The 27,531-nt window shown below is 51.5% G+C and overlaps 2 protein-coding genes across 2 annotated transcripts; one reads left to right on the top strand and one right to left on the bottom strand.

The window, feature by feature from the left end:
* Positions 1-5,670: 5,670 nt before the first annotated feature.
* slbp2 (stem-loop binding protein 2) lies at positions 5,671-10,840 on the bottom strand. Its single transcript, XM_072432312.1, has 7 exons — positions 10,746-10,840; positions 9,017-9,094; positions 7,406-7,549; positions 7,159-7,338; positions 6,771-6,882; positions 6,518-6,623; positions 5,671-5,869 (listed from the first exon to the last, which is right to left on the bottom strand). The coding sequence occupies exons 1-7, from the start codon at positions 10,838-10,840 to the stop codon at positions 5,805-5,807; spliced, it is 780 nt and encodes a 259-aa protein (XP_072288413.1). The 3' UTR covers positions 5,671-5,804.
* A 2,240-nt stretch (positions 10,841-13,080) lies between these two features.
* Positions 13,081-23,833, top strand: zmat2 (zinc finger, matrin-type 2). The gene is made up of 6 exons (XM_072432307.1): positions 13,081-13,151; positions 13,698-13,800; positions 14,079-14,205; positions 14,752-14,825; positions 19,935-20,080; positions 23,088-23,833. Exons 1-6 carry the CDS (start codon positions 13,134-13,136, stop codon positions 23,229-23,231), a joined length of 612 nt encoding a protein of 203 aa, XP_072288408.1. The 5' UTR covers positions 13,081-13,133; the 3' UTR covers positions 23,232-23,833.
* The last annotated feature ends 3,698 nt before the right edge of the window (positions 23,834-27,531 follow it).

A 27,531-nucleotide genomic window follows, 5' to 3' on the forward strand; every position in this document is an offset into this window, starting at 1 on the left:
TGTGCGGCGTCATTGTTCTGGAGGAGCATGTGCGACGTCATTGTTCTGGAGGAGCATGTGCTGCGTCATTGTTATGGAGGAGCATGTGTGACGTCATTGTTCTGGAGGAGCATGTGTGATGTCATTGTTCTGGAGGAGCATGTGTGACGTCATTGTTCTGGATGAGCATGTGTGGCGTCATTGTTCTGGAGGAGCATGTGCGGCGTCATTGTTCTGGAGGAGCATATGCGGCGTCATTGTTCTGGAGGAGCGTGTGCGACGTCATTGTTCTGGAGGAGCATGTGTGATGTCATTGTTCTGGAGGAGCATGTGCGACGTCATTGTTCTGGAGTAGCATGTGCGGCGTCATTGTTCTGGAGGAGCATGTGTGATGTCATTGTTCTGTAGGAGCATGGTTGATTTCATTGTTCTGGAGGAGCATGTGTGATATCATTGTTCTGGAGGAGCATATGTGACGTCATTGTTCTGGAGGAGCATGTCAGATGTCATTGTTCTGGAGGAGCATGTGCAACGTCATTGTTCTGGAGGCGCATGTGCGGCGTCATTGTTCTGGAGGAGCATGTGCGGCGTCATTGTTCTGGAGGAGCATGTGCGGCGTCATTGTTCTGGAGGAGCATGTGCGACGTCATTGTTCTGGAGGAGCATGTGTGATGTCATTGTTCTGGAGGAGCATGTGTGATGTCATTGTTCTGGAGGAGCATGTGTGACGTCATTGTTCTGGAGGAGCATGTGTGACGTCATTGTTCTGGAGGAGCATGTGTGATGTCATTGTTCTGGAGCATGTGTGATGTCATTGTTCTGGAGGAGCATGTGTGATGTCGTTGTTCTGGAGGAGCATGTGTGATGTCATTGTTCTGGAGGAGCATGTGTGATGTCATTGTTCTGGAGGAGCATGTGTGATGTCATTGTTCTGGAGGAGCATGTGCGACGTCATTGTTCTGGAGGAGCATGTGCGAAGTCATTGTTCTGGAGGAGCATGTGCGACGTCATTGTTCTGGAGGAGCATGTGCGACGTCATTGTTCTGGAGGAGCATGTGCGACGTCATTGTTCTGGAGGAGCATGTGCGACGTCATTGTTCTGGAGGATCATGTGCGACGTCATTGTTCTGGAGGAGCATGTGCGACGTCATTGTTCTGGAGAAGCGTGTGTGAAGTCATTGTTCTGGAGGAGCGTGTGTGACGTCATTGTTCTGGAGGAGTGTGTGCGACGTCATTGTTCTGGAGGAGCGTGTGTGACGTCATTGTTCTGGAGGAGCCTGTGCGACGTCATTGTTCTGGAGGAGCGTATGCGGCGTCATTGTTCTGGAGGAGCGTGTGCGACGTCATTGTTCTGGAGGAGCATGTGTGATGTCATTGTTCTGGAGGAGCATGTGCAACCTCATTGTTCTGGAGTAGCATGTGCGGCGTCATTGTTCTGGAGGAGCATGGTTGATGTAATTTTTCTGGAGGAGCATGTGTGATGTCATTGTTCTGGAGGAGCATGTGTGACGTCATTGTTCTGGAGGAGCATGTGTCTTGTCATTGTTCTGGAGGAGCATGTGCGACGTCATTGTTCTGGAGGAGCATGTGCGGCGTCATTGTTCTGGAGGAGCATATGCGGCGTCATTGTTCTGGAGGAGCGTGTGCGACGTCATTGTTCTGGAGGAGCGTGTGCGGCGTCATTGTTCTGGAGGAGCATGTGCGACGTCATTGTTCTGGAGGAGCATGTGTGACATCATTGTTCTGGAGGAGCATGTGCGGCGTCATTGTTCTGGAGGAGCATGTGCGGCGTCATTGTTCTGGAGGAGCATATGCGACGTCATTGTTCTGGAGGAGCATGTGCGGCGTCATTGTTCTGGAGGAGCATGTGTGACGTCATTGTTCTGGAGGAGCATGTGCGACGTCATTGTTCTGGAGGAGCATGTGTGATGTCATTGTTCTGGAGGAGCATGTGCGATGTCATTGTTCTGGAGGAGCATGTGTGACGTCATTGTTCTGGAGGAGCATGTGCGATGTCATTGTTCTGGAGGAGCATGTGCAACGTCATTGTTCTGGAGGAGCATGTGTGATGTCATTGTTCTGGAGGAGCATGTGCGGCGTCATTGTTCTGGAGGAGCATGTGCGACGTCATTGTTCTGGAGGAGCATGTGCTGCGTCATTGTTATGGAGGAGCATGTGTGACGTCATTGTTCTGGAGGAGCATGTGCGACGTCATTGTTCTGGAGGAGCATGTGTGATGTCATTGTTCTGGAGGAGCATGTGCAACGTCATTGTTCTGGAGGAGCATGTGTGATGTCATTGTTCTGGAGGAGCATGTGTGATGTCATTGTTCTGGAGGAGCATGTGCGACGTCATTGTTCTGGAGGAGCATGTGCTGCGTCATTGTTATGGAGGAGCATGTGTGACGTCATTGTTCTGGAGGAGCATGTGTGATGTCATTGTTCTGGAGGAGCATGTGTGACGTCATTGTTCTGGATGAGCATGTGTGGCGTCATTGTTCTGGAGGAGCATTTGCGGCGTCATTGTTCTGGAGGAGCATATGCGGCGTCATTGTTCTGGAGGAGCGTGTGCGACGTCATTGTTCTGGAGGAGCGTGTGCGGCGTCATTGTTCTGGAGGAGCATGTGCGACGTCATTGTTCTGGAGGAGCATGTGTGACATCATTGTTCTGGAGGAGCATGTGCGACGTCATTGTTCTGGAGGAGCATGTGCGAAGTCATTGTTCTGGAGGAGCATGTGCGACGTCATTGTTCTGGAGGAGCATGTGCGACGTCATTGTTCTGGAGGAGCATGTGCGAAGTCATTGTTCTGGAGGAGCATGTGCGACGTCATTGTTCTGGAGGAGCATGTGCGACGTCATTGTTCTGGAGGATCATGTGCGACGTCATTGTTCTGGAGGAGCATGTGCGACGTCATTGTTCTGGAGAAGCGTGTGTGAAGTCATTGTTCTGGAGGAGCGTGTGTGACGTCATTGTTCTGGAGGAGTGTGTGCGACGTCATTGTTCTGGAGGAGCGTGTGTGACGTCATTGTTCTGGAGGAGCCTGTGCGACGTCATTGTTCTGGAGGAGCGTATGCGGCGTCATTGTTCTGGAGGAGCGTGTGCGACGTCATTGTTCTGGAGGAGCATGTGTGATGTCATTGTTCTGGAGGAGCATGTGCAACCTCATTGTTCTGGAGTAGCATGTGCGGCGTCATTGTTCTGGAGGAGCATGGTTGATGTCATTTTTCTGGAGGAGCATGTGTGATGTCATTGTTCTGGAGGAGCATGTGTCTTGTCATTGTTCTGGAGGAGCATGTGTCTTGTCATTGTTCTGGAGGAGCATGTGCGACGTCATTGTTCTGGAGGAGCGTGTGCGACGTCATTGTTCTGGAGGAGCGTGTGTGACGTCATTGTTCTGGAGGAGCATGTGCGGCGTCATTGTTCTGGAGGAGCATATGCGGCGTCATTGTTCTGGAGGAGCGTGTGCGACGTCATTGTTCTGGAGGAGCGTGTGCGGCGTCATTGTTCTGGAGGAGCATGTGCGACGTCATTGTTCTGGAGGAGCATGTGTGACATCATTGTTCTGGAGGAGCATGTGCGGCGTCATTGTTCTGGAGGAGCATGTGCGGCGTCATTGTTCTGGAGGAGCGTGTGCGACGTCATTGTTCTGGAGGAGCATGTGTGATGTAATTGTTCTGGAGGAGCATGTGCGACGTCATTGTTCTGGAGGAGCATGTGTGACGTCATTGTTCTGGAGGAGCATGTGCAGCGTCATTGTTCTGGAGGAGCGTGTGCGGCGTCATTGTTCTGGAGGAGCGTGTGCGGCGTCATTGTTCTGGAGGAGCGTGTGCGGCGTCATTGTTCTGGAGGAGCGTGTGCGACGTCATTGTTCTGGAGGAGCGTGTGCGACGTCATTGTTCTGGAGGAGCGTGTGCGACGTCATTGTTCTGGAGGAGCATGTGTGACGTCATTGTTCTGGAGGAGCGTGTGCGGCGTCATTGTTCTGGAGGAGCATGTGTGACGTCATTGTTCTGGAGGAGCATGTGCGGTGTCATTGTTCTGGAGGAGCATATGCGGCGTCATTGTTCTGGAGGAGCGTGTGCGACGTCATTGTTCTGGAGGAGCATGTGTGATGTAATTGTTCTGGAGGAGCATGTGCGACGTCATTGTTCTGGAGGAGCATGTGCGACGTCATTGTTCTGGAGGAGCATGTGCGGCGTCATTGTTCTGGAGGAGCATGTGCGACGTCATTGTTCTGGAGGAGCGTGTGCGGCGTCATTGTTCTGGAGGAGCGTGTGCGGCGTCATTGTTCTGGAGGAGCGTGTGCGACGTCATTGTTCTGGAGGAGCGTGTGCGACGTGATTGTTCTGGAGGAGCATGTGTGATGTAATTGTTCTGGAGGAGCATGTGTGACGTCATTGTTCTGGAGGAGCATGTGTGATGTCAGTGTTCTGGAGGAACATGTGTGACGTCATTGTTCTGGAGGAGCATGTGTGACGTCATTGTTCTGGAGGAGCATGTGCGGCGTCATTGTTCTGGAGGAGCATGTGCGGCGTCATTGTTCTGGAGGAGCATGTGCGGCGTCATTGTTCTGGAGGAGCATGTGCGGCGTCATTGTTCTGGAGGAGCATGTGTGATGTCAGTGTTCTGGAGGAACATGTGTGACGTCATTGTTCTGGAGGAGCATGTGTGACGTCATTGTTCTGGAGGAGCATGTGCGGCGTCATTGTTCTGGAGGAGCATGTGCGGCGTCATTGTTCTGGAGGAGCATGTGTGATGTCATTGTTCTGGAGGGACAGAATACTCTGTCAGGGAAAGAGTTTATCCACTGCACATGAATAAAGAGAAAACTGTTCCGGTTTCATCTTTTCTGGATAATTGCAGAAATGGCACAACAATTCCAAAGCTGTGAGCGGGGAAAGAACACACAGCAGACATGTATAAGATGAAGAGAAGGGGCCCTAAAACGGAGCCCTGTGGTAGTCTGAAGTCCTGGAGAAATCTATGAAGTGGAGAACTATATTCAAGAGCAGATTCGACAGTATTTGGACACATGAAAGGCTTTGTGTCGAGAGGAAACGGCAGGTAAAACGTTGTAGTCAGCGGCTGCTTTTAACCTCTCAAAATGGCGCAATTTTGCCTTAGATTTGGTCAGAACAGAAACTTGATCTCTTTAAATGCTGGTTTGTTCCTCTGCACGTTCAGCGTTTCTCATTTACTGTAGACGCTGCTTAAAATAAGACCCAGGACACACGTGAAGCTTTATTCTCACTTTATTTATCTTTATTCATATTAATAATTTCACATTTCGCAGCCGGTGCTTGATTACATTCAGAGCGCCACAAAACAACAAAAAGGTGGAGTAAAAGTAAAGGCGTTTCCCTCCGTGTGTGACAGTAGCCTGTATAAAGGCTGTAGTGAAATACAAAGGTGACGTCACAACAGAACTGCAGCGCCTCCTGGTGTGAGGGGGGAACACAGCGCCTCCTGGTGTGAGGGGGGAACACAGCGCCTCCTGGTGTGAGGGGGGAACACAGCGCCTCCTGGTGTGAGGGGGGAACACAGCGCCTCCTGGTGTGAGGGGGGAACACAGCGCCTCCTGGTGTGAGGGGGGAACACAGCGCCTCCTGGTGTGAGGGGGGAACACAGCGCCTCCTGGTGTGAGGGGGGAACACAGCGCATAAGTGCACAAACCCCAGCCACGCGCCAGTTCATGGAGGAAACGCCCGGGTGACTGACAGGAAGGCGGAGGAGGGGGCGGGCTCTCCGGGGGAAGTCATGGTAAAACTTAAGACCAGGAAGTTTAAAATGTCCAGGAGGCAGAGGTCAGTGCGCCGGGGTCGTCCTAGTACGGGTTCCACAGGAAATGGTCAGACACAAGGGGCACCAGCTGCTCGTCTGTGCCCAGCTCTGGAGACAAACCGGAGACAAATCAGCTTTGGGTTCTTCTATAACTTTGGTGACAAGGAAAATGGCAGGGCACCCCCAACGAGACCCCCCCCCCCCAACGCGACCGAGACCCCGAGACCCCCTATCGCGACCCAGAGACCGCCCCAAATGCAACCGAAACTCCCAACGCGACACAAAGACCCCCAGAGACCCCCCCCCAGCGTAAGCCCCCATAACGCACCCCAACGCGGCCCCGAGACTCCCCAACGCAGCCCCGAGACTAGACCCCCCCAACGCGCGGCCCCGAGACTAGATCCCCCCAACGCGCGGCCCCGAGGCTAGACCCCCCCCAACGCGCGGCCCCGAGACTAGACCCCCCCCCAACGCGGCCCCGAGACTCCCAACGCAACCCAGAGACCCCCCCCAACGCAACCCAGAGACCCCCCCCGAGACTAGACCCCCCCAACGCAGCCCCGAAACTGGACCCCCCCCAACGCGGCCCCCGAGACTAGACCCAACGCAACGCAGAAACTCCCGCAGCGCGAGCACCCCACCAATGCAACCCCGAGACCCCCAACTCTACCACAGAACCCCAACGAGAGCCCGCAACAAGACTGATACACCCCCCCCCCAACACAACCTCCCTAAAAGTGAAGGGCGTCGACTGACCTCGGGCGCGGTTGTTCTCGAGCAGGAGCTGAAGCCAGTCGGTCATGTGATCAGAGGTCAGCTGACTCACGAGGGCGGGGCCAAAGCCGGGGGGAGAGCGGCACACCTGGAAAGGTATAAAGCACATGAATGTAAAACACCAGAGGGGGCTGGTCCATAACGGGCGACGCCCGTCCTGTCAAATGATTTGTTTGTCACTTGTTGTTTAAAAATCTAGTTTGGGCGGGGCAGCTGGCAGTAGGCGGTCCTTCACCTGAGGAGAGCGTGGGACACAGGCAGAGGAGCTGTGCCATGAAGCCTCAGTCTCGTCCTCTCTCTGTCTGTCTCCACAGAGGTCAGAGGTCATCTGCGCCAGCTGCTTCTGCCTAAAACACAGATTCACACGGGTCAAAATCTTTAACAAGCCCAAACCCGACAGTCCAGAGGGCGGAGCCACGACGGCTTCAGGACACTATAACTATAGGATGCTCATTCAGGCTTCACACTGAAATGTTGGCGCACAATTACTAAGAGCATTCCAGTGTCACGTGACTGCCTGTCTGAGAATGTAAACTAAACCAAAACAGTTATTTTTTCTGGGATCATTTCAGTCTCATCTTCTAAACTCAGCAATGCATGCTGGGACATTAGACTGTACTCACAGCTGCTCCACTGGGTCGCGCTCCTGCAGGTGCTCTCTGTCCCTCGGGTGCTGCTCGGTCGGAGGGTCCCAAAGGTGCAGGGACCTCCTCCACAGTCGCACCTGCATGTCCCACGACCTCCTGCTGTACTTGCGGTGTTTGTTGGGCGTCGACGGGTGGAGCTTGGGGTCTCGTACGTGTCTGAAACCAGAGGATTGGCGCCATAAACGTTCCGTTAAAGTTCTACGTTCCATCCACACGTCGTCACCTCGGCACTTGCTGCAGATAGTTCTGATAACCCGACGTGTTCTTTCCATACTGAATCTGCTTCTGGCGCCGTTTCAGCACCGCCGTGTTGGTCTCTGTGTTGGCCGGGTCGGGCAGACGAGGGAAGCAGCGCCCCCCGGGAGGCCTAGAGGACAATTACAACACGTGACTGGACAGAAACCAGAGGGGGGAGGAGTCAGGTGACACACACACACACACACACACACACACACACACACACACACACACACACACACACACACACACACACACACACACACACACACACACACACACACACACACACACACACACACACACACACACACACACACACACACACACACACACACACACACACACACACACACACACACACACACACACACACACACACACACACACACACACACACACACACACACACACACACACACACACACACACACACACACACACACACACACACACACACACACACACACACACACACACACACACACACACACACACACACACACACACACACACACACACACACACACACACACACACACACACACACACACACACACACACACACACACACACACACACACACACACACACACACACACACACACACACACACACACACACACACACACACACACACACACACACACACAAAACTGGGGCTGAAATGGAACGGCACAAGAACCATTCCCTGAGGCACTCCTGCGTTTGACAGCTCTGCAGAGGATCATTTCTATTGTACACTTGACATTCTGAAAATACATTTTACTGGCATTTAGAATATTTACATTTGAAGTGACTTAAATAAAAAGGCAGATGCGTTTGCATTTCATCTTTTGTCGGTGTTGTTGGTTTTAGAGTTTCTATAGAACATTCTCAGTGACGTCACATTTTTAAGCCGCAGTTTCTCTCGTTTAGAGCTAAAACGGGACGCTCAGCTCTACTTTCCAGACTTAAGATCACAGCGTGCGGCGCAGAAAGACACGCCCAGAGCCCAGGAGCATTTAAACGTGTGATAAAGATGTTTTATCCGTATTCAGACCGTTCACACACTGAGCCCAGCGACCAACGAAGACGAACAGGACAAACTGGAAACAGTGTCTGGGCTAAAACTTTCCATTTTTACCTTTTTAGAAGAGAGCTGCAGAAACTATGGCAACAGTGAGGCACACAGTGATGTTTATGCTAAACGCCAAATGCACAATGCAAAAAACAGACAAAGGGCTTGTAAATGTAACTTAGACTCAGGTCTAACTGATGAATCCAACTTCTTCACCTCTGTCCACTTTTATTGTCCATTTAAGAGACTCCCGGGTCAGCTAGCCTCACAGCTAGCCTCACAGCTAGCCTCACAGCTAGCCTCACGTTGCAAGGCTGTGATTTGGTCAAGTGATCACATGATGCCATTGAACCAATGAAGGGTCAGGGAGCCCGGCCCTCGAGCGTCTGCTTTGATCATCGTACTTCACAGGGCCAGAGAAGGGGCCACAGAAGGGGCCACAGAAGGGGCCACAGAAGGGCATCAAGAGAAAGACTCCATCCCTTCTGCCACCGTCACTTAGTCCAGACACGTCCAGACTCTGGCGCGTTCACTGACCTCTTGTCCAGGTCGTCCGTCCCGACACAGACGTTGTTGGTCGTCACTTTGAGGATGCAGCGCTCCAGAATGGAAGGCCTGAGAAGAACGTTTAAAAAGTGAAATAAGGTCGATAATAATGTTGTGACGTCAGGATTATTGTGACCAAACTGTCGAATATTCACAACTTGATCCTTCATCGTTTTCTTTGTGAACGTGACGTTTCAGTTGTGACGTTTTGCATCTTCAGTTGCTCTAATTTCACTCGAGTTATTTTAAAGAGTTTAATCCGTTAGATCTCATAGTTAAAGCTTTACCGTCGTGGTTTGTTGGTGCGCTCGCTTCTCGTCCCGGCGACCGGAGGCGACGCGTTACTGTGAAAGGAGAGCAGGAGTCAAACCCACAACCTCCTCACACACGGGAGGAAACGCAGCGCTCACCTGACCAGGCTGTCGAAGACCGAGGAGCAGCCGGGGAGGAGCCAGGGCTCAGGGGCGGGGCCGCAGTGGGCTGGGCCGCAGGGGTCAGACAGTCTGGTCCAAACGGCCGAGGACCGGCCTTTAGCACAGACGCAGGAGCTGAGCGGGAAAGAGTCACGCATTTAAACGAGAAAAACTGAATCAGTTTTAGAACTTTGAACGGTTTTACCGCTCTGCGCGGGTCATTGTTCTGCACGGGGGGGTCACTGGTCTGCACGGGGGGGTCACTGATCTGCACAGGTCATTGTTCTGCACGGGGGGTCACTGCTCAGTTTCCCCGGGTAAAGTTAACAAACACTAGCATGCTACAAACACTTCCTGCTTCGAAGCATATCCCCCTCTGTCATAAAGCGGGCGTGGCAACATAGTGCTAGCCCAAAAGTACCCATATGACCGGAGACGTTGAGGGGCCCAGCTGGTTCCAGTTGCCTTAAAAATGTGTAGCAGAGTCTCGCCAAAATAAACTAATAATGAAGACAAAGTTCCAGAGTGATAATCCCAGTCACATGTTCAGACCTTTACGTCCCGTGCTAATGCTAACAGCCTTCACTGGACAGGGCAGCTCAGCGTGAAAGGGGGATGAGAGCAGGGAGGACATACAGTTGACCCCACCACACTGCGGCCGGCTGCACATGGAGCGTGGCACATGTGCAGCCGCCTTAACCACTGCACCACCTGCTGCACATGTGCAGCCGCCTTAACCACTGCACCACCTGCTGCACATGTGCAGCCGCCTTAACCACTGCACCACCTGCTGCACATGTGCAGCCGCCTTAACCACTGCACCACCTGCTGCACATGTGCAGCCACCTTAACCACTGCACCATCGGCTGCACATGTGCAGCCACCTTAACCACTGCACCATCGGCTGCAGTCATTATCACTCGAACTCGCTCTGTGTCACGCCTTTTTTAACTTTATTTGAAACTCGACAAATTCAGAATAAACAGAAGATCTGAAGTAGACCGGCCCCCAAGGGCCCGAGGTGGAACGATACTACTTTATATCTAGATGCAGACAAAGCGCCGTGGTCTCATTTTCACCCAAATCTATGTTTTTACACATCCATCTGTGCAGGGGCCAAACACAGGGGCCAAACACAGTGTTGGGGCCAAACACAGGTAAAGAGTAAAGAACAGATTCAGCCCCTTTAAAGCTTTGGTCATTATTCAGGTCAAAATGAAGAAAAGAAAAGAAGCAAATCACTTTGTCATGTCAGCTGAGAGGGCCCCGGGGCCCGGGCCCCGGGCCCCGCGTCAGTCTTTCGTTACCTGGAGGAGAGCCGCGGGCTGTGCGCCGCTGCCGGGCCGCTCTGGGACACTCGGGGGCCGCTCTGGGACACCACTCGGGGGCCGCTCTGGGACATCTTGGAGCCGTGTTTGGTGCAGATTTGTCTCGGAGCCGCGGGCAGGGGCCCCGGTGTCACCGGAGCAGATTATAACGAGCCGCAGGTGCAGAGGGGCGGGGCCACGAACGCCAGATTATTCATATTTTATTATCATTTTATTCTATTGTTTTTGGCTGTTTATTTTACTTCTGTTTTATTTTAAAATTCCAGAACATGAGCAAAACATAAATATGTCAAGTTTAAATGAAGTGGCCCTGGTCAGGGTGAGACTGTGGTCACTTTAGAGTGGACAAACCTCCTGATGGGCCCTGTGGTCACTTTAGAGTGGACAAACCTCCTGTGGTCACTTTAGAGTGGACAAACCTCCTGATGGGCCCTGTGGTCACTTTAGAGTGGACAAACCTCCTGATGGGCTCTGTGGTCACTTTAGAGTGGACAAACCTCCTGTGGTCACTTTAGAGTGGACAAACCTCCTGATGGGCCCTGTGGTCACTTTAGAGTGGACAAACCTCCTGTGGTCACTTTAGAGTGGACAAACCTCCTGATGGGCTCTGTGGTCACTTTAGAGTGGACAAACCTCCTGAAGGGCCCTGTGGTCACTTTAGAGTGGACAAACCTCCTGTGGTCACTTTAGAGTGGACAAACCTCCTGTGGTCACTTTAGAGTGGACAAACCTCCTGATGGGCCCTGTGGTCACTTTAGAGTGGACAAACCTCCTGATGGGCCCTGTGGTCACTTTAGAGTGGACAAACCTCCTGATGGGCTCTGTGGTCACTTTAGAGTGGACAAACCTCCTGAAGGGCCCTGTGGTCACTTTAGAGTGGACAAACCTCCTGTGGTCACTTTAGAGTGGACAAACCTCCTGATGGGCCCTGTGGTCACTTTAGAGTGGACAAACCTCCTGATGGGCCCTGTGGTCACTTTAGAGTGGACAAACCTCCTGATGGGCTCTGTGGTCACTTTAGAGTGGAGAAACCTCCTGAAGGGCCCTGTGGTCACTTTAGAGTGGACAAACCTCCTGATGGGCCCTGTGGTCACTTTAGAGTGGACAAACCTCCTGAAGGGCCCTGTGGTCACTTTAGAGTGGACAAACCTCCTGATGGGCCCTGTGGTCACTTTAGAGTGGACAAACCTCCTGAAGGGCCCTGTGGTCACTTTAGAGTGGACAAACCTCCTGAAGGGCCCTGTGGTCACTTTAGAGTGGACAAACCTCCTGAAGGGCCCTGTGGTCACTTTAGAGTGGACAAACCTCCTGAAGGGCCCTGTGGTCACTTTAGAGTGGACAAACCTCCTGAAGGGCCCTGTGGTCACTTTAGAGTGGACAAACCTCCTGAAGGGCCCTGTGGTCAGTCTGTGAGGCATGTTGTGACGTCATGCAGCAGATGCAGCTCTTTAAGGAGCTCACTGACCTCAGACTACAGCTTTATATCATGTCTATCTCCTGTTTTCTCCTGTTTTTCTCCCGTTTTCTTGTGTTTTCTCCTGTGTTTTCTCCTGTTTTTTCTCCTGTTTTTCTCCTGTTTTTCTCCTGTTTTCTCCTGTTTTCTCGTGTTTTTCTCCCGTTTTCTCCTGTTTTCTCGTGTTTTTCTCCTGTTTTCTCGTGTTTTTCTCCCATTTTCTCCAGTTTTCTCGTGTTTTTCTCCCGTTTTCTCCTGTTTTCTCGTGTTTTTCTCCTGTTTTCTCGTGTTTTTCTCCTGTTTTCTCGTGTTTTTCTCCCATTTTCTCCAGTTTTCTCGTGTTTTTCTCCCGTTTTCTCCTGTTTTCTCGTGTTTTTCTCCTGTTTTCTCGTGTTTTTCTCCTGTTTTCTCGTGTTTTTCTCCTGTTTTCTCCTGTTTTTCTCCTGTTTTTCTCCTGTTTTCTCCTGTTTTCTCGTGTTTTTCTCCCGTTTTCTCCTGTTTTCTCGTGTTTTTCTCCTGTTTTCTCGTGTTTTTCTCCCATTTTCTCCAGTTTTCTCGTGTTTTTCTCCCGTTTTCTCCTGTTTTCTCGTGTTTTTCTCCTGTTTTCTCGTGTTTTTCTCCTGTTTTCTCGTGTTTTTCTCCCATTTTCTCCAGTTTTCTCGTGTTTTTCTCCCGTTTTCTCCTGTTTTCTCGTGTTTTTCTCCTGTTTTCTCGTGTTTTTCTCCTGTTTTCTCGTGTTCTTTCTTTCCTTCTCTGTTCTGGCCATAGATCACTCTCGCTAGGCCGGCAGGAGGCAGCAGGGGCCGGCAGGGGGCAGCAGAGCGCCTCGTAGCGCACAACCTGCCTGAAACGGTTGGAGAAAGACGCACAGACAGTGTTTTACGACAGTCGTATTCCGGTGCGAAGTAAACACCATGGCGTCAGGCAGCGGGGTAATCTCTCTTTTTTGAAATAAAGTCCAACTGTTTGTGTCTTTTTGTGAATATTTATCACGTCTCAATAGAAAACGCACTTCCTGTGTTCAGCCACAAGCAAAGTTTGAGTTTATAACATCTTTAAAACGGGCTTAAACCCGAGTTAGCTCGGTTAGCTGCTACTGTTAGCTGCTACTGTTAGCTTAATGCGAAACGAAAACAAAGTGGTTTGAGGAAACTTTACGTTTAGATGATTGAGCCTCAGTTGGTGTTTAGTTGTGGTATTTCCTCATAAGTAAAAGAAATCCAAATATTTATAACATGTTTTCCATTTGTTTCCAGAATCATTGGAGAAGTGACTTTTTATCGCCGAATCTAACAAAGAAGTTGGAAATATATAACATAATCTATAGGTTTTAGGTCGAAAATGTGGTTCTTACTCAATTTGAGCTAAAGAAATGAAACCTTCTCTCGGCTCATGTGTTTGAGTCTGGTTTTGTTGTAATAATCTCAGTAAAATGAGACCTTGACACTGTTGAAATGGTCATGTTTTTGCTCTTTCAGTCCAAACAGAACGACTTCAGGAGAAAATGGGACAAAGACGAGTACGAGAACTTGGCCCAGAAGCGTCTGAACGAGGAGCGGGAGCGAGAGAGGACCCGCGATGGTGAGCTTCTGACCACAGCGTGTAACTGTCGGGACGTTACCGCGACGACGGTCAAGACAGAATTACGCACTTCTGGATCTGCTCAAGAAGATTATGCTAAACTGGAACCATGACGATGAGAAAGCTCCTGTTCTGGATGGATCCGTGCAGACGTGGCCCTTTACTCATCAGTTATTGGCTCATATATTTTTTTATAATACTGATGTCCAAATCTTAAGGATATAAAATGTCCTTCAGAATCCGTTGTCCAGTGAAATGCTCTGTCCCGTGTGTTTCAGCCAAAGCGCTGGCTCCTCCGGTCAAGCGCGACCTCCTCAAACACAGAGACTACAAAGTGGACCTGGAGTCCAAACTGGGCAAAACCATCGTCATCACCAAAACCACGCCCCAGGCCGAGATGGGCGGGTGAGAGTCGTGCATGTGCCACCACATCCACACATTATTGCACGTTATTGCACACATTATTACACATGTTATTGCACACATTATTACACATGTTATTGCACACATTATTGCACATGTTATTGCACACATTACACACGTTATTGCACATTATTACACATTATTGCACACATTATAACACGTTATTGCACACATTATTACACATTATTGCACACGTTATTGCACACGTTATTGCACACGTTATTGCACACGTTATTGCACACGTTATTGCACACGTTATTGCACACGTTATTGCATGTTATTGCACACATTATTACACACGTTATTGCACATTATTACACGGTATTGCACACATTATTGCACACATTATTACATGTTATTGCACACATTATTGCACACATTATTACACACGTTATTGCACATTATTACCCATAATTACACACATAATTACTCATTGTTACACATATTATTGCACATTATTGCACACATGATTGCATATTAGTGTGTCGGAGTGTCTGTCTGCTCTCTGATTGGCTGTGCTCTTTGCAGTTACTACTGTAACGTGTGCGACTGCGTGGTGAAGGACTCCATCAACTTCCTGGATCACATCAACGGAAAGAAACGTGAGTCTAGCGCCCCCTGTTGTTCAGAGTTCAGAGTCTAGCGCCCCCTGCTGTTCAGAGTTCAGAGTCTAGCGCCCCCTGCTGTTCAGAGCTGGAGTTTTATGTCCTTAAGACGATTGTCCAGTCAAACATGAGACACAGAGAGGATTGTGGGTCAGATCACGTGACACAGAGAGGATTGTGGGTCAGATCACGTGACACAGAGAGGATTGTGGGTCAGATCACGTGACACAGAGAGGATTGTGGGTCAGATCACGTGACACAGAGAGGATTGTGGGTCAGATCACGTGACACAGAGAGGATTGTGGGTCAGATCACGTGACACAGAGAGGATTGTGGGTCAGATCACGTGACACAGAGAGGATTGTGGGTCAGATCACGTGACACAGAGAGGATTGTGGGTCAGATCACGTGACACAGAGAGGATTGTGGGTCAGATCACGTGACACAGAGAGGATTGTGGGTCAGATCACGTGACACAGAGAGGATTGTGGGTCAGATCACGTGACACAGAGAGGATTGTGGGTCAGATCACGTGACACAGAGAGGATTGTGGGTCAGATCACGTGACACAGAGAGGATTGTGGGTCAGATCACGTGACACAGAGAGGATTGTGGGTCAGATCACGTGACACAGAGAGGATTGTGGGTCAGATCACGTGACACAGAGAGGATTGTGGGTCAGATCACGTGACACAGAGAGGATTGTGGGTCAGATCACGTGACACAGAGAGGATTGTGGGTCAGATCACGTGACACAGAGAGGATTGTGGGTCAGATCACGTGACACAGAGAGGATTGTGGGTCAGATCACGTGACACAGAGAGGATTGTGGGTCAGATCACGTGACACAGAGAGGATTGTGGGTCAGATCACGTGACACAGAGAGGATTGTGGGTCAGATCACGTGACACAGAGAGGATTGTGGGTCAGATCACGTGACACAGAGAGGATTGTGGGTCAGATCTCACCTTCAGATGTAGATCAAGTGTAATTCCTTCTCTTACTTAATGTTATTCAATTACTACATTATCAACTAATTATTTAATTTAATTAACTGAACCAGAGTTTGCTGCATAATCCATATGCGCATACATTTTCATTATTATTATATTCATTTATTTTGATTGCAAACATAAAACAGGGAAAATGACCAGAGAGCAAGTGAAAATAATGATCATAAAATATGAGTAATAATAATAAATAATAATAATGATAAAGGCATAATGACGGTCCAAAGTTGATAGAAATGATCCATGATTTCTATAAATCCAGAAGTGGTTTCAAATCCATATCTGTACGTTGAAGCTGGTTTCCTGTTCACCTGCAGCTCCTTGAGGGCCTCCAGCACATACATAACTGTGATATCTAAAGAACGAAGAATTAAAAGGCTCCAAATATTGGGCACTTTAAAGTAGTACAAGGTGATAAAGCTGCAGTATGGTGCCTTTCTGCTCGTCTCCATGGAGATATAATGTTCCACAGCATGGTATTAAAGAAAAGGTACTCACCAAAGTGCCTTTGTTTAGTTTTAAAGCAGTTTAGGCCACAGTTATTTTATTACTTGGTTTACGGATCCGTCGCACTTAGATGATTGATTTCTACAATATAATATTTTTTTTAAAGTACCGCCGTGAACGCAAAATAGCTTTAAATGAATTATAAATAGTGGTATTAAGTCAAAAGATAAGCGTGAAGCAATTTTTCGTCAAAATCCTGCGGGAGTGAGAGACGGAGCGGGTCTGTCGCTGCGCGTGGCCCCGGGAGGAGGAGCCGCGCCCGTTTCCGTGTCGCGCAGCGCTAACTCCTTTATATCCTAAATGCACATTTTAAACCCGTTTACCACATTTTCTATAAACACGTTTTGCTGTGACAAAGGCTGCACACGCTCCGTCTACTGCTCCATCTACTGCTCCATCTACTGCTCCATCTACTGCTCCGTCTACTGCTCCATCTACTGTTACGTCTACTGCTCCGTCTACTGCTCCATCTACTGTTACGTCTACTGCTCCGTCTACTGCTCCATCTACTGTTACGTCTACTGCTCCATCTACTGTTACATCTACTGCTCCATCTACTGCTCCATCTACTGCTCCATCTACTGCTCCATCTACTGTTACGTCTACTGCTCCGTCTACTGCTCCATCTACTGTTACGTCTACTGCTCCATCTACTGTTACATCTACTGCTCCATCTACTGCTCCATCTACTGTTACGTCTACTGCTCCATCTACTGTTACGTCTACTGCTCCATCTACTGTTACGTCTACTGCTCCATCTACTGTTACATCTACTGCTCCATCTACTGCTCCATCTACTGTTACATCTACTGTTACATCTACTGTTACATCTACTGCTCCATCTACTGTTACGTCTACTGCTCCATCTACTGCTCCATCTACTGTTACGTCTACTGCTCCATCTACTGCTCCATCTACTGCTCCATCTACTGCTCCCATCTACTGTTACGTCTACTGCTCCATCTACTGCTCCATCTACTGCTCCATCTACTGCTCCATCTACTGTTACGTCTACTGCTCCATCTACTGCTCCATCTACTGTTACATCTACTGCTCCATCTACTGCTCCATCTACTGTTACATCTACTGTTACATCTACTGCTCCATCTACTGTTACATCTACTGTTACATCTACTGCTCCATCTACTGCTCCATCTACTGTTACATCTACTGTTACATCTACTGTTATGTCTACTGCTCCATCTACTGCTCCATCTACTGCTCCATCTACTGCTCCATCTACTGTTACGTCTACTGCTCCATCTACTGTTCCATCTACTGTTACATCTACTGCTCCATCTACTGTTACATCTACTGTTACATCTACTGCTTCATCTACTGCTCCGTCTACTGTTACATCTACTGCTCCATCTACTGCTCCATCTACTGCTCCATCTTCTGTTACATCTACTGTTACATCTACTGCTCCATCTACTGTTACATCTACTGTTACATCTACTGCTCCATCTACTGTTACATCTACTGCTCCATCTACTGTTACATCTACTGCTCCATCTACTGCTCCATCTACTGCTCCATCTACTGTTACGTCTACTGCTCCATCTACTGCTCCATCTACTGCTCCATCTACTGTTACATCTACTGTTACATCTACTGCTCCATCTACTGCTCCATCTACTGCTCCATCTACTGTTACGTCTACTGCTCCATCTACTGCTTCATCTACTGCTCCGTCTACTGTTACATCTACTGCTCCATCTACTGCTCCATCTACTGCTCCATCTACTGTTACATCTACTGCTCCATCTACTGCTCCATCTACTGCTCCATCTACTGTTACGTCTACTGCTCCATCTACTGCTCCATCTACTGCTCCATCTACTGTTACATCTACTGCTCCATCTACTGCTCCATCTACTGCTCCATCTACTGTTACGTCTACTGCTCCGTCTACTGCTCCATCTACTGTTACATCTACTGTTACGTCTACTGCTCCATCTACTGCTCCATCTACTGCTCCGTCTACTTTTACATCTACTGCTCCATCTACTGCTCCATCTACTGCTCCATCTACTGTTACATCTACTGCTCCATCTACTGCTCCATCTACTGTTACATCTACTGCTCCATCTACTGCTCCATCTACTGCTCCATCTACTGTTACGTCTACTGCTCCATCTACTGCTCCATCTACTGCTCCATCTACTGTTATATCTACTGTTACATCTACTGCTCCATCTACTGTTACGTCTACTGCTCCATCTACTGCTCCATCTACTGCTCCATCTACTGTTACATCTACTGTTACATCTACTGCTCCATCTACTGTTACATCTACTGCTCCATCTACTGTTACGTCTACTGCTCCATCTACTGCTCCATCTACTGCTCCATCTACTGCTCCATCTACTGTTACGTCTACTGCTCCATCTACTGCTCCATCTACTGTTACATCTACTGTTACATCTACTGCTCCATCTACTGTTACATCTACTGCTCCATCTACTGTTACGTCTACTGCTCCATCTACTGCTCCATCTACTGCTCCATCTACTGCTCCATCTTCTGTTACATCTACTGTTACATCTACTGCTCCATCTACTGTTACATCTACTGCTCCATCTTCTGCTCCATCTACTGTTACATCTACTGCTCCATCTACTGTTACATCTACTGTTACATCTACTGCTCCATCTACTGCTCCATCTACTGTTACATCTACTGCTCCATCTACTGCTCCATCTACTGCTCCATCTACTGTTACGTCTACTGCTCCATCTACTGCTCCATCTACTGTTACATCTACTGCTCCATCTACTGTTACATCTACTGCTCCATCTACTGTTACATCTACTGTTACATCTACTGCTCCATCTTCTGCTCCATCTACTGTTACATCTACTGCTCCATCTACTGTTACATCTACTGTTACATCTACTGCTCCATCTACTGCTCCATCTACTGTTACATCTACTGCTCCATCTACTGTTACATCTACTGTTACATCTACTGCTCCATCTACTGTTACATCTACTGCTCCATCTTCTGCTCCATCTACTGTTACATCTACTGCTCCATCTACTGTTACATCTACTGTTACATCTACTGCTCCATCTACTGCTCCATCTACTGTTACATCTACTGCTCCATCTACTGCTCCATCTACTGCTCCATCTACTGTTACGTCTACTGCTCCATCTACTGCTCCATCTACTGTTACATCTACTGTTACATCTACTGCTCCATCTTCTGCTCCATCTACTGTTACATCTACTGCTCCATCTACTGTTACATCTACTGTTACATCTACTGCTCCATCTACTGCTCCATCTACTGTTACATCTACTGCTCCATCTACTGTTACATCTACTGTTACATCTACTGCTCCATCTACTGTTACATCTACTGTTACATCTACTGCTCCATCTACTGTTACATCTACTGTTACACTCACACCCCCCCCAGTATATTGAAATTATATTTATATTTCGTCCGCCTGTTCCATATATTTCATTTAAAAATCCGTAAACCAAGTAATAAAATAACTGCGGCCTTAGTAACACAGTCACATGACCTAAAGAGAGTGAAGAGTTTGAGCTGATGTGCAGTGTTTGTTTGAACCGCTCAGACCAGAGGAACCTGGGGATGTCCATGCGAGTGGAGCGGTCATCGCTGGACCAGGTCAAGAAACGCTTCGAGGCAAATAAGAAGAAAATGGAGGAGAAACAGAAGGAGTACGACTTTGAGGAGCGAATGAAGGAGCTGCGAGAAGAGGTATGAACGCGCTGTGAACGCCCTGTGAACGCCCTGTGAACGCCCTGTGAACGCGCTGTGAACGCGCTGTGAACGCCCTGTGAACGCCCTGTGAACGCGCTGTGAACGCCCTGTGAACGCCCTGTGAACGCCCTGTGAACGCGCTGTGAACGCGCTGTGAACGCCCTGTGAACGCCCTGTGAACGCCCTGTGAACGCCCTGTGAACGCGCTGTGAACGCGCTGTGAACGCCCTGTGAACGCCCTGTGAACGCGCTGTGAACGCCCTGTGAACGCCCTGTGAACGCCCTGTGAACGCGCTGTGAACGCGCTGTGAACGCCCTGTGAACGCCCTGTGAACGCCCTGTGAACGCCCTGTGAACGCCCTGTGAACGCGCTGTGAACGCCCTGTGAACCCGCTGTGAACCCGCTGTGAACGCCCTGTGGCTGTGAACGCCCTGTGAACGCCCTGTGAACGCCCTGTGAACGCCCTGTGAACGCCCTGTGAACGCCCTGTGAACGCGCTGTGAACGCCCTGTGAACCCGCTGTCAACGCCCTGTGAACGCGCTGTGAACGCGCTGTGAACGCCCTGTGAACGCGCTGTGAACCCGCTGTGAACGCCCTGTGAACGCCCTGTGAACGCCCTGTGAACGCCCTGTGAACGCCCTGTGAACGCGCTGTGAACGCCCTGTGAACCCGCTGTGAACGCCCTGTGAACGCCCTGTGAACGCCCTGTGAACGCCCTGTGAACGCCCTGTGAACGCCCTGTGAACGCCCTGTGAACGCCCTGTGAACGCCCTGTGAACGCGCTGTGAACGCCCTGTGAACGCCCTGTGAACGCCCTGTGAACGCCCTGTGAACGCCCTGTGAACGCCCTGTGAACCCGCTGTGAACGCCCTGTGAACGCCCTGTGAACGCGCTGTGAACGCCCTGTGAACGCCCTGTGAACGCCCTGTGAACGCCCTGTGAACGCGCTGTGAACGCCCTGTGAACCCGCTGTGAACGCCCTGTGAACGCGCTGTGAACGCCCTGTGAACGCCCTGTGAACGCCCTGTGAACGCGCTGTGAACGCCCTGTGAACGCCCTGTGAACGCCCTGTGAACGCCCTGTGAAGGCGCTGTGAACGCCCTGTGAACGCCCTGTGAACCCGCTGTGAACGCGCTGTGAACGCCCTGTGAACGCCCTGTGAACGCCCTGTGAACGCCCTGTGAACGCCCTGTGAACGCGCTGTGAACGCCCTGTGAACGCCCTGTGAACGCGCTGTGAACGCCCTGTGAACGCGCTGTGAACGCCCTGTGAACGCCCTGTGAACGCGCTGTGAACGCCCTGTGAACGCCCTGTGAACGCCCTGTGAACGCGCTGTGAACGCCCTGTGAACGCGCTGTGAACGCCCTGTGAACGCCCTGTGAACGCGCTGTGAACGTCCTGTGAACGCCCTGTGAACGCCCTGTGAACGCGCTATGAACGCGCTATGAACATGCTTTGAGCGCTCTCTGAGGTTTAGTGTTCAGAGCGCGTTCAAAGCACGTTTGAACAGGCTATGAACGCGCTATGAGCGCGCTTTGAACAGGTTATGAGGCTTTGAGCACGTCTGATGCGTGTTGAAGCCGTGTTCTCGTGTCTGATGCGTGTTGAAGCCGTGTTCTCGTGTCTGATGCGTGTTGAAGCCGTGTTCTCGTGTCTGATGCGTGTTGAAGCCGTGTTCTCGTGTCTGATGCGTGTTGAAGCCGTGTTCTCGTGTCTGATGCGTGTTGAAGCCGTGTCTGATGCGTGTTGAAGCCGTGTTCTCGTGTCTGATGCGTGTTGAAGCCGTGTTCTCGTGTCTGATGCGTGTTGAAGCCGTGTTCTCGTGTCTGATGCGTGTTGAAGCCGTGTTCGCGTGTCTGATGCGTGTTGAAGCCGTGTTCTCGTGTCTGATGCGTGTTGAAGCCGTGTTCTCGTGTCTGATGCGTGTTGATTCTCGTGTCTGATGCGTGTTGAAGCCGTGTTCTCGTGTCTGATGCGTGTTGATTCTCGTGTCTGATGCGTGTTGAAGCCGTGTTCGCGTGTCTGATGCGTGTTGAAGCCGTGTTCTCGTGTCTGATGCGCGTTGAAGCCGTGTTCGCGTGTCTGATGCGTGTTGAAGCCGTGTTCTCGTGTCTGATGCGTGTTGAAGCCGTGTTCTCGTGTCTGATGCGTGTTGATTCTCGTGTCTGATGCGTGTTGAAGCCGTGTTCTTGTGTCTGATGCGTGTTGAAGCCGTGTTCTCGTGTCTGATGCGTGTTGAAGCCGTGTTCTCGTGTCTGATGCGTGTTGAAGCCGTGTTCTCGTGTCTGATGCGTGTTGAAGCCGTGTTCTCGTGTCTGATGCGTGTTGAAGCCGTGTCTGATGCGTGTTGAAGCCGTGTTCTCGTGTCTGATGCGTGTTGAAGCCGTGTTCTCGTGTCTGATGCGTGTTGAAGCCGTGTTCTCGTGTCTGATGCGTGTTGAAGCCGTGTTCGCGTGTCTGATGCGTGTTGAAGCCGTGTTCTCGTGTCTGATGCGTGTTGAAGCCGTGTTCTCGTGTCTGATGCGTGTTGATTCTCGTGTCTGATGCGTGTTGAAGCCGTGTTCTCGTGTCTGATGCGTGTTGATTCTCGTGTCTGATGCGTGTTGAAGCCGTGTTCGCGTGTCTGATGCGTGTTGAAGCCGTGTTCTCGTGTCTGATGCGCGTTGAAGCCGTGTTCGCGTGTCTGATGCGTGTTGAAGCCGTGTTCTCGTGTCTGATGCGTGTTGAAGCCGTGTTCTCGTGTCTGATGCGTGTTGATTCTCGTGTCTGATGCGTGTTGAAGCCGTGTTCTTGTGTCTGATGCGTGTTGAAGCCGTGTTCTCGTGTCTGATGCGTGTTGAAGCCGTGTTCTCGTGTCTGATGCGTGTTGAAGCCGTGTTCTCGTGTCTGATGCGTGTTGAAGCCGTGTTCTCGTGTCTGATGCGTGTTGAAGCCGTGTTCTCGTGTCTGATGCGTGTTGAAGCCGTGTTCTCGTGTGTCTGACGTGTCCATCTGTCCCTCAGGAGGAAAAGGCCAAAGCGTACAAGAAGGAGAAGTTGAAGGAGCGAAAACGCCGCGCGGACGACGACCTGGAGCTGGAGGACGACGACGAGATGGCGGCCGTCATGGGCTTCTCCGGCTTCGGCTCGTCCAAGAAGAGCCACTGATGCTGCCACAACACGGATTCCTCCCCCACAACACAGACTCCTCCCCCCTCCTCGCGTGTCAGAGGACCTCCCCCTCCTCACGTGTCAGAGGACCTCCTCGCGTGTCAGAGGACCTCCTCACGTGTCAGAGGACCTCCTCACGTGTCAGAGGACCTCCTCGCGTGTCAGAGGACCTCCTCACAGAAAAGAGGGCGGGTCTCTCAGATTGACTTATTTCTTTTCTTGGACTTACATGAGTTCTACAGTTGCTGTCACAGAACACGCTTCATCCACACGCCAGGTCACGGGTGAAGTCAAAGCGTTGTGTTTAAACATGTGAAACGTTAAAGCTTTTCACTCCGATTTGTGTTAAATGTCACCACAAACGTGCTAAAAGTAACTTGTGAAGTAAAGTAAAAGGTACACTCAGACGCTTCGCTGCTTGTGACTCGCCGGAGCTTAGGACACGCCTCTTTCAGACGCTTCTGGTAAACGTGGTGGCGCGTCATGTGACCGTTTTATCACAGGAAGTCACTCTTAAAAATAACTTTTCTTCGAAGGCGCCGGCTCCAAACGACTAGAACTTCCTTAATATTTCCCCTTTGTCATTTTCTGAACACGTTTGAGTGAAAACAGCAGCATATTCATATTTTAGTCTCTGTTATTTCTAATCTTTGTTATTTGAGTTTTAATAAAGATCTTTTGTTTGTAAAGAGTGTAACATCCAGGCTTATTTTGCATTATAGTTTATGCTAAAACTTTAGAGCAAAGGCCATTGTAAGTGAGGCCCGTGTGAGCGAGGCCCGTGTGAGCGAGGCCCGTGTGAGCGAGGCCCGTGTAAGTGAGGCCCGTGTGAGCGAGGCCCGTGTGAGCGAGGCCCGTGTGACTGAGGCCCGTGTGAGCGAGGCCCGTGTGAGCGAGGCCCGTGTGAGCGAGGCCCGTGTGACTGAGGCCCGTGTGAGCGAGGCCCGTGTGAGCGAGGCCCGTGTGAGCGAGGCCCGTGTAAGTGAGGCCCGTGTGAGCGAGGCCCGTGTGAGCGAGGCCCGTGTGAGCGAGGCCCGTGTGAGCGAGGCCCGTGTGACTGAGGCCCGTGTGAGCGAGGCCCGTGTGAGCGAGGCCCGTGTGACTGAGGCCCGTGTGAGCGAGGCCCGTGTGAGCGAGGCCCGTGTGAGCGAGGCCCGTGTGACTGAGGCCCGTGTGAGCGAGGCCCGTGTGACTGAGGCCCGTGTGAGCGAGGCCCGTGTGACTGAGGCCCGTGTGAGCGAGGCCCGTGTGAGCGAGGCCCGTGTGAGCGAGGCCCGTGTGAGCGAGGCCCGTGTGACTGAGGCCCGTGTGAGCGAGGCCCGTGTGACTGAGGCCCGTGTGAGCGAGGCCCGTGTGAGCGAGGCCCGTGTGAGCGAGGCCCGTGTGACTGAGGCCCGTGTGACTGAGGCCCGTGTGAGCGAGGCCCGTGTGAGCGAGGCCCGTGTGACTGAGGCCCGTGTGACTGAGGCCCGTGTGAGCGAGGCCCGTGTGAGCGAGGCCCGTGTGACAGGCCCGTGTGACTGAGGCCCGTGTGACTGAGGCCCGTGTGAGCGAGGCCCGTGTGAGCGAGGCCCTTGTGACTGAGGCCCGTGTGAGCGAGGCCCGTGTGACTGAGGCCCGTGTGACTGAGGCCCGTGTGAGCGAGGCCCGTGTGACTGAGGCCCGTGTGACTGAGGCCCGTGTGAGCGAGGCCCGTGTGACTGAGGCCCGTGTGACTGAGGCCCGTGTGAGCGAGGCCCGTGTGAGCGAGGCCCGTGTGAGCGAGGCCCGTGTGAGCGAGGCCCGTGTGAGCGAGGCCCGTGTGACTGAGGCCCGTGTGAGCGAGGCCCGTGTGAGCGAGGCCCGTGTGACTGAGGCCCGTGTGAGCGAGGCCCGTGTGAGCGAGGCCCGTGTGACTGAGGCCCGTGTGACTGAGGCCCGTGTGACTGAGGCCCGTGTGAGCGAGGCCCGTGTGACTGAGGCCCGTGTGACTGAGGCCCGTGTGAGCGAGGCCCGTGTGAGCGAGGCCCGTGTGAGCGAGGCCCGTGTAAGTGAGGCCCGTGTGAGCGAGGCCCGTGTGACTGAGGCCCGTGTGAGCGAGGCCCGTGTGAGCGAGGCCCGTGTGAGCGAGGCCCGTGTGACTGAGGCCCGTGTGAGCGAGGCCCGTGTGAGCGAGGCCCGTGTGACTGAGGCCCGTGTGAGTGAGGCCCGTGTGAGCGAGGCCCGTGTGACTGAGGCCCGTGTGAGCGAGGCCCGTGTGAGCGAGGCCCGTGTGACAGGCCCGTGTGACTGAGGCCCGTGTGAGCGAGGCCCGTGTGACTGAGGCCCGTGTGAGCGAGGCCCGTGTGAGCGAGGCCCGTGTGACTGAGGCCCGTGTGACTGAGGCCCGTGTGACTGAGGCCCGTGTGAGCGAGGCCCGTGTGAGCGAGGCCCGTGTGACAGGCCCGTGTGACAGGCCCGTGTGACTGAGGCCCGTGTGAGCGAGGCCCGTGTGACTGAGGCCCGTGTGAGCGAGGCCCGTGTGAGCGAGGCCCGTGTGACTGAGGCCCGTGTGACTGAGGCCCGTGTGAGTGAGGCCCGTGTGAGCGAGGCCCGTGTGAGCGAGGCCCGTGTGACTGAGGCCCGTGTGAGCGAGGCCCGTGTGACAGGCCCGTGTGACAGGCCCGTGTGACTGAGGCCCGTGTGACTGAGGCCCGTGTGACTGAGGCCCGTGTGACTGAGGCCCGTGTGAGCGAGGCCCGTGTGAGCGAGGCCCGTGTGAGCGAGGCCCGTGTGACTGAGGCCCGTGTGACTGAGGCCCGTGTGAGCGAGGCCCGTGTGAGCGAGGCCCGTGTGAGCGAGGCCCGTGTGACTGAGGCCCGTGTGAGTGAGGCGCCCCAGGGCACTGTCCTCGCGCCCTGTCTCTTCACCCTCTACACTGCAGACCTCAGACATGGACACTGTGTCCTGCAGAAGTTCTCTGACCACTCTGCCATCATGGGACTCATCAGCGACGATGATGTGGAGGACAGAGGACTGGAGCAGGACTTCTACTTTGTTTTTATTCTGTTTACTTACCTGCTAATAGTATTTACCTAGTCTTGTGCTAGCTATTTTTACTTTATTTTATTTTTATTTTATTCTGTTTTCATTATTTTATTATTATCTTATTTTTATCTTTATCTTTTTATATTTATTTATCTATTTTATTTTATTTCCCCCTCCATTCCCTATTAAGAGTTCTTCTTCTATTAAGAGTGTTTTTGAAACTTCCTGTAATCTGTCCTTTTCCTCTGTTTCTATTGCAACAACCACATGTCCCTGTGTGGACAACATGTCCCACATGTCCCTGTGTGGACAACATGTCCCACATGTCCCTGTGTGGACAACATGTCCCACATGTCCCTGTGTGGACAACATGTCCCACATGTCCCTGCGTGTGATATTAAAGGATTATCTTACATTGTGGACTGGTGTCAGCGGAACCACCTCCTCATCAACACGGGGAAGACCAAGGAGATGGTGGTGGACTTCCACAGAGGCCACGCCCCCCTCACCAGAGAACATCCAGGGACGGGACATTGAGAGAGTGACTCATACAAGGACCTGGTGTTCATCTGAACCACAAACTGGACTCATAACACAGACTGTACAGGAAGAGCCAGAGTGGGCTCTACCTCCCGAGGAGACTCAGGTCTTTTGGAGTGACAGGGCCACTCCTGACAGGGCCACTCCTGACAGGGCCACTCCTGAAGACCTTCTCTGACTCTGTGGTGCATCAGCTCCTGTAGGTGTGGTCTGCTGGAGCAGCAGCATCACAGAGAGGGAGAGGAAGAAGCTGGACAAAGCTCCGTCCTGGGCTGTCCTCTGGACTCGGTGCAGGAGGTGGGGGACAGAAGGTCCTGGATAAACTCACATCTATGCTGGACCATGAGTGTCGCCCCCTGCAGGACACTCTGTCCCCTGCAGGACACTCTGTCCACTCTGGAGAGCACCTTCAGTGACTGATCCACCCTCGCTGTGTGAAGGAGACGTTTCACAGTCTGTCCTTCTGCTGCTGTCACACTCTTCAACACACACTGTCATACCCATGTGCAATACTGTCATACCCATGTGCAATACTGTCATACACATGTGCAATACTGATATACCCATGTGCAATACTGTCACACCCATGTGCAATACTGTCATACCCATGTGCAATACTGTCATACACATGTGCAATACTGTCATACCCATGTGCAATACTGTCATACCCATGTGCAATACTGTCATACACATGTGCAATACTGATAAACCCATGTGCAATACTGTCACACCCATGTGCAATACTGTCATA

This window comes from Eucyclogobius newberryi, unplaced genomic scaffold (genome assembly GCF_026437365.1).
Source record: "Eucyclogobius newberryi isolate DKJ021-1_F unplaced genomic scaffold, fEucNew1.0.hap1 SCAF_57, whole genome shotgun sequence".
NCBI classification, from domain to species: Eukaryota; Metazoa; Chordata; class Actinopteri; order Gobiiformes; family Gobiidae; genus Eucyclogobius; species Eucyclogobius newberryi.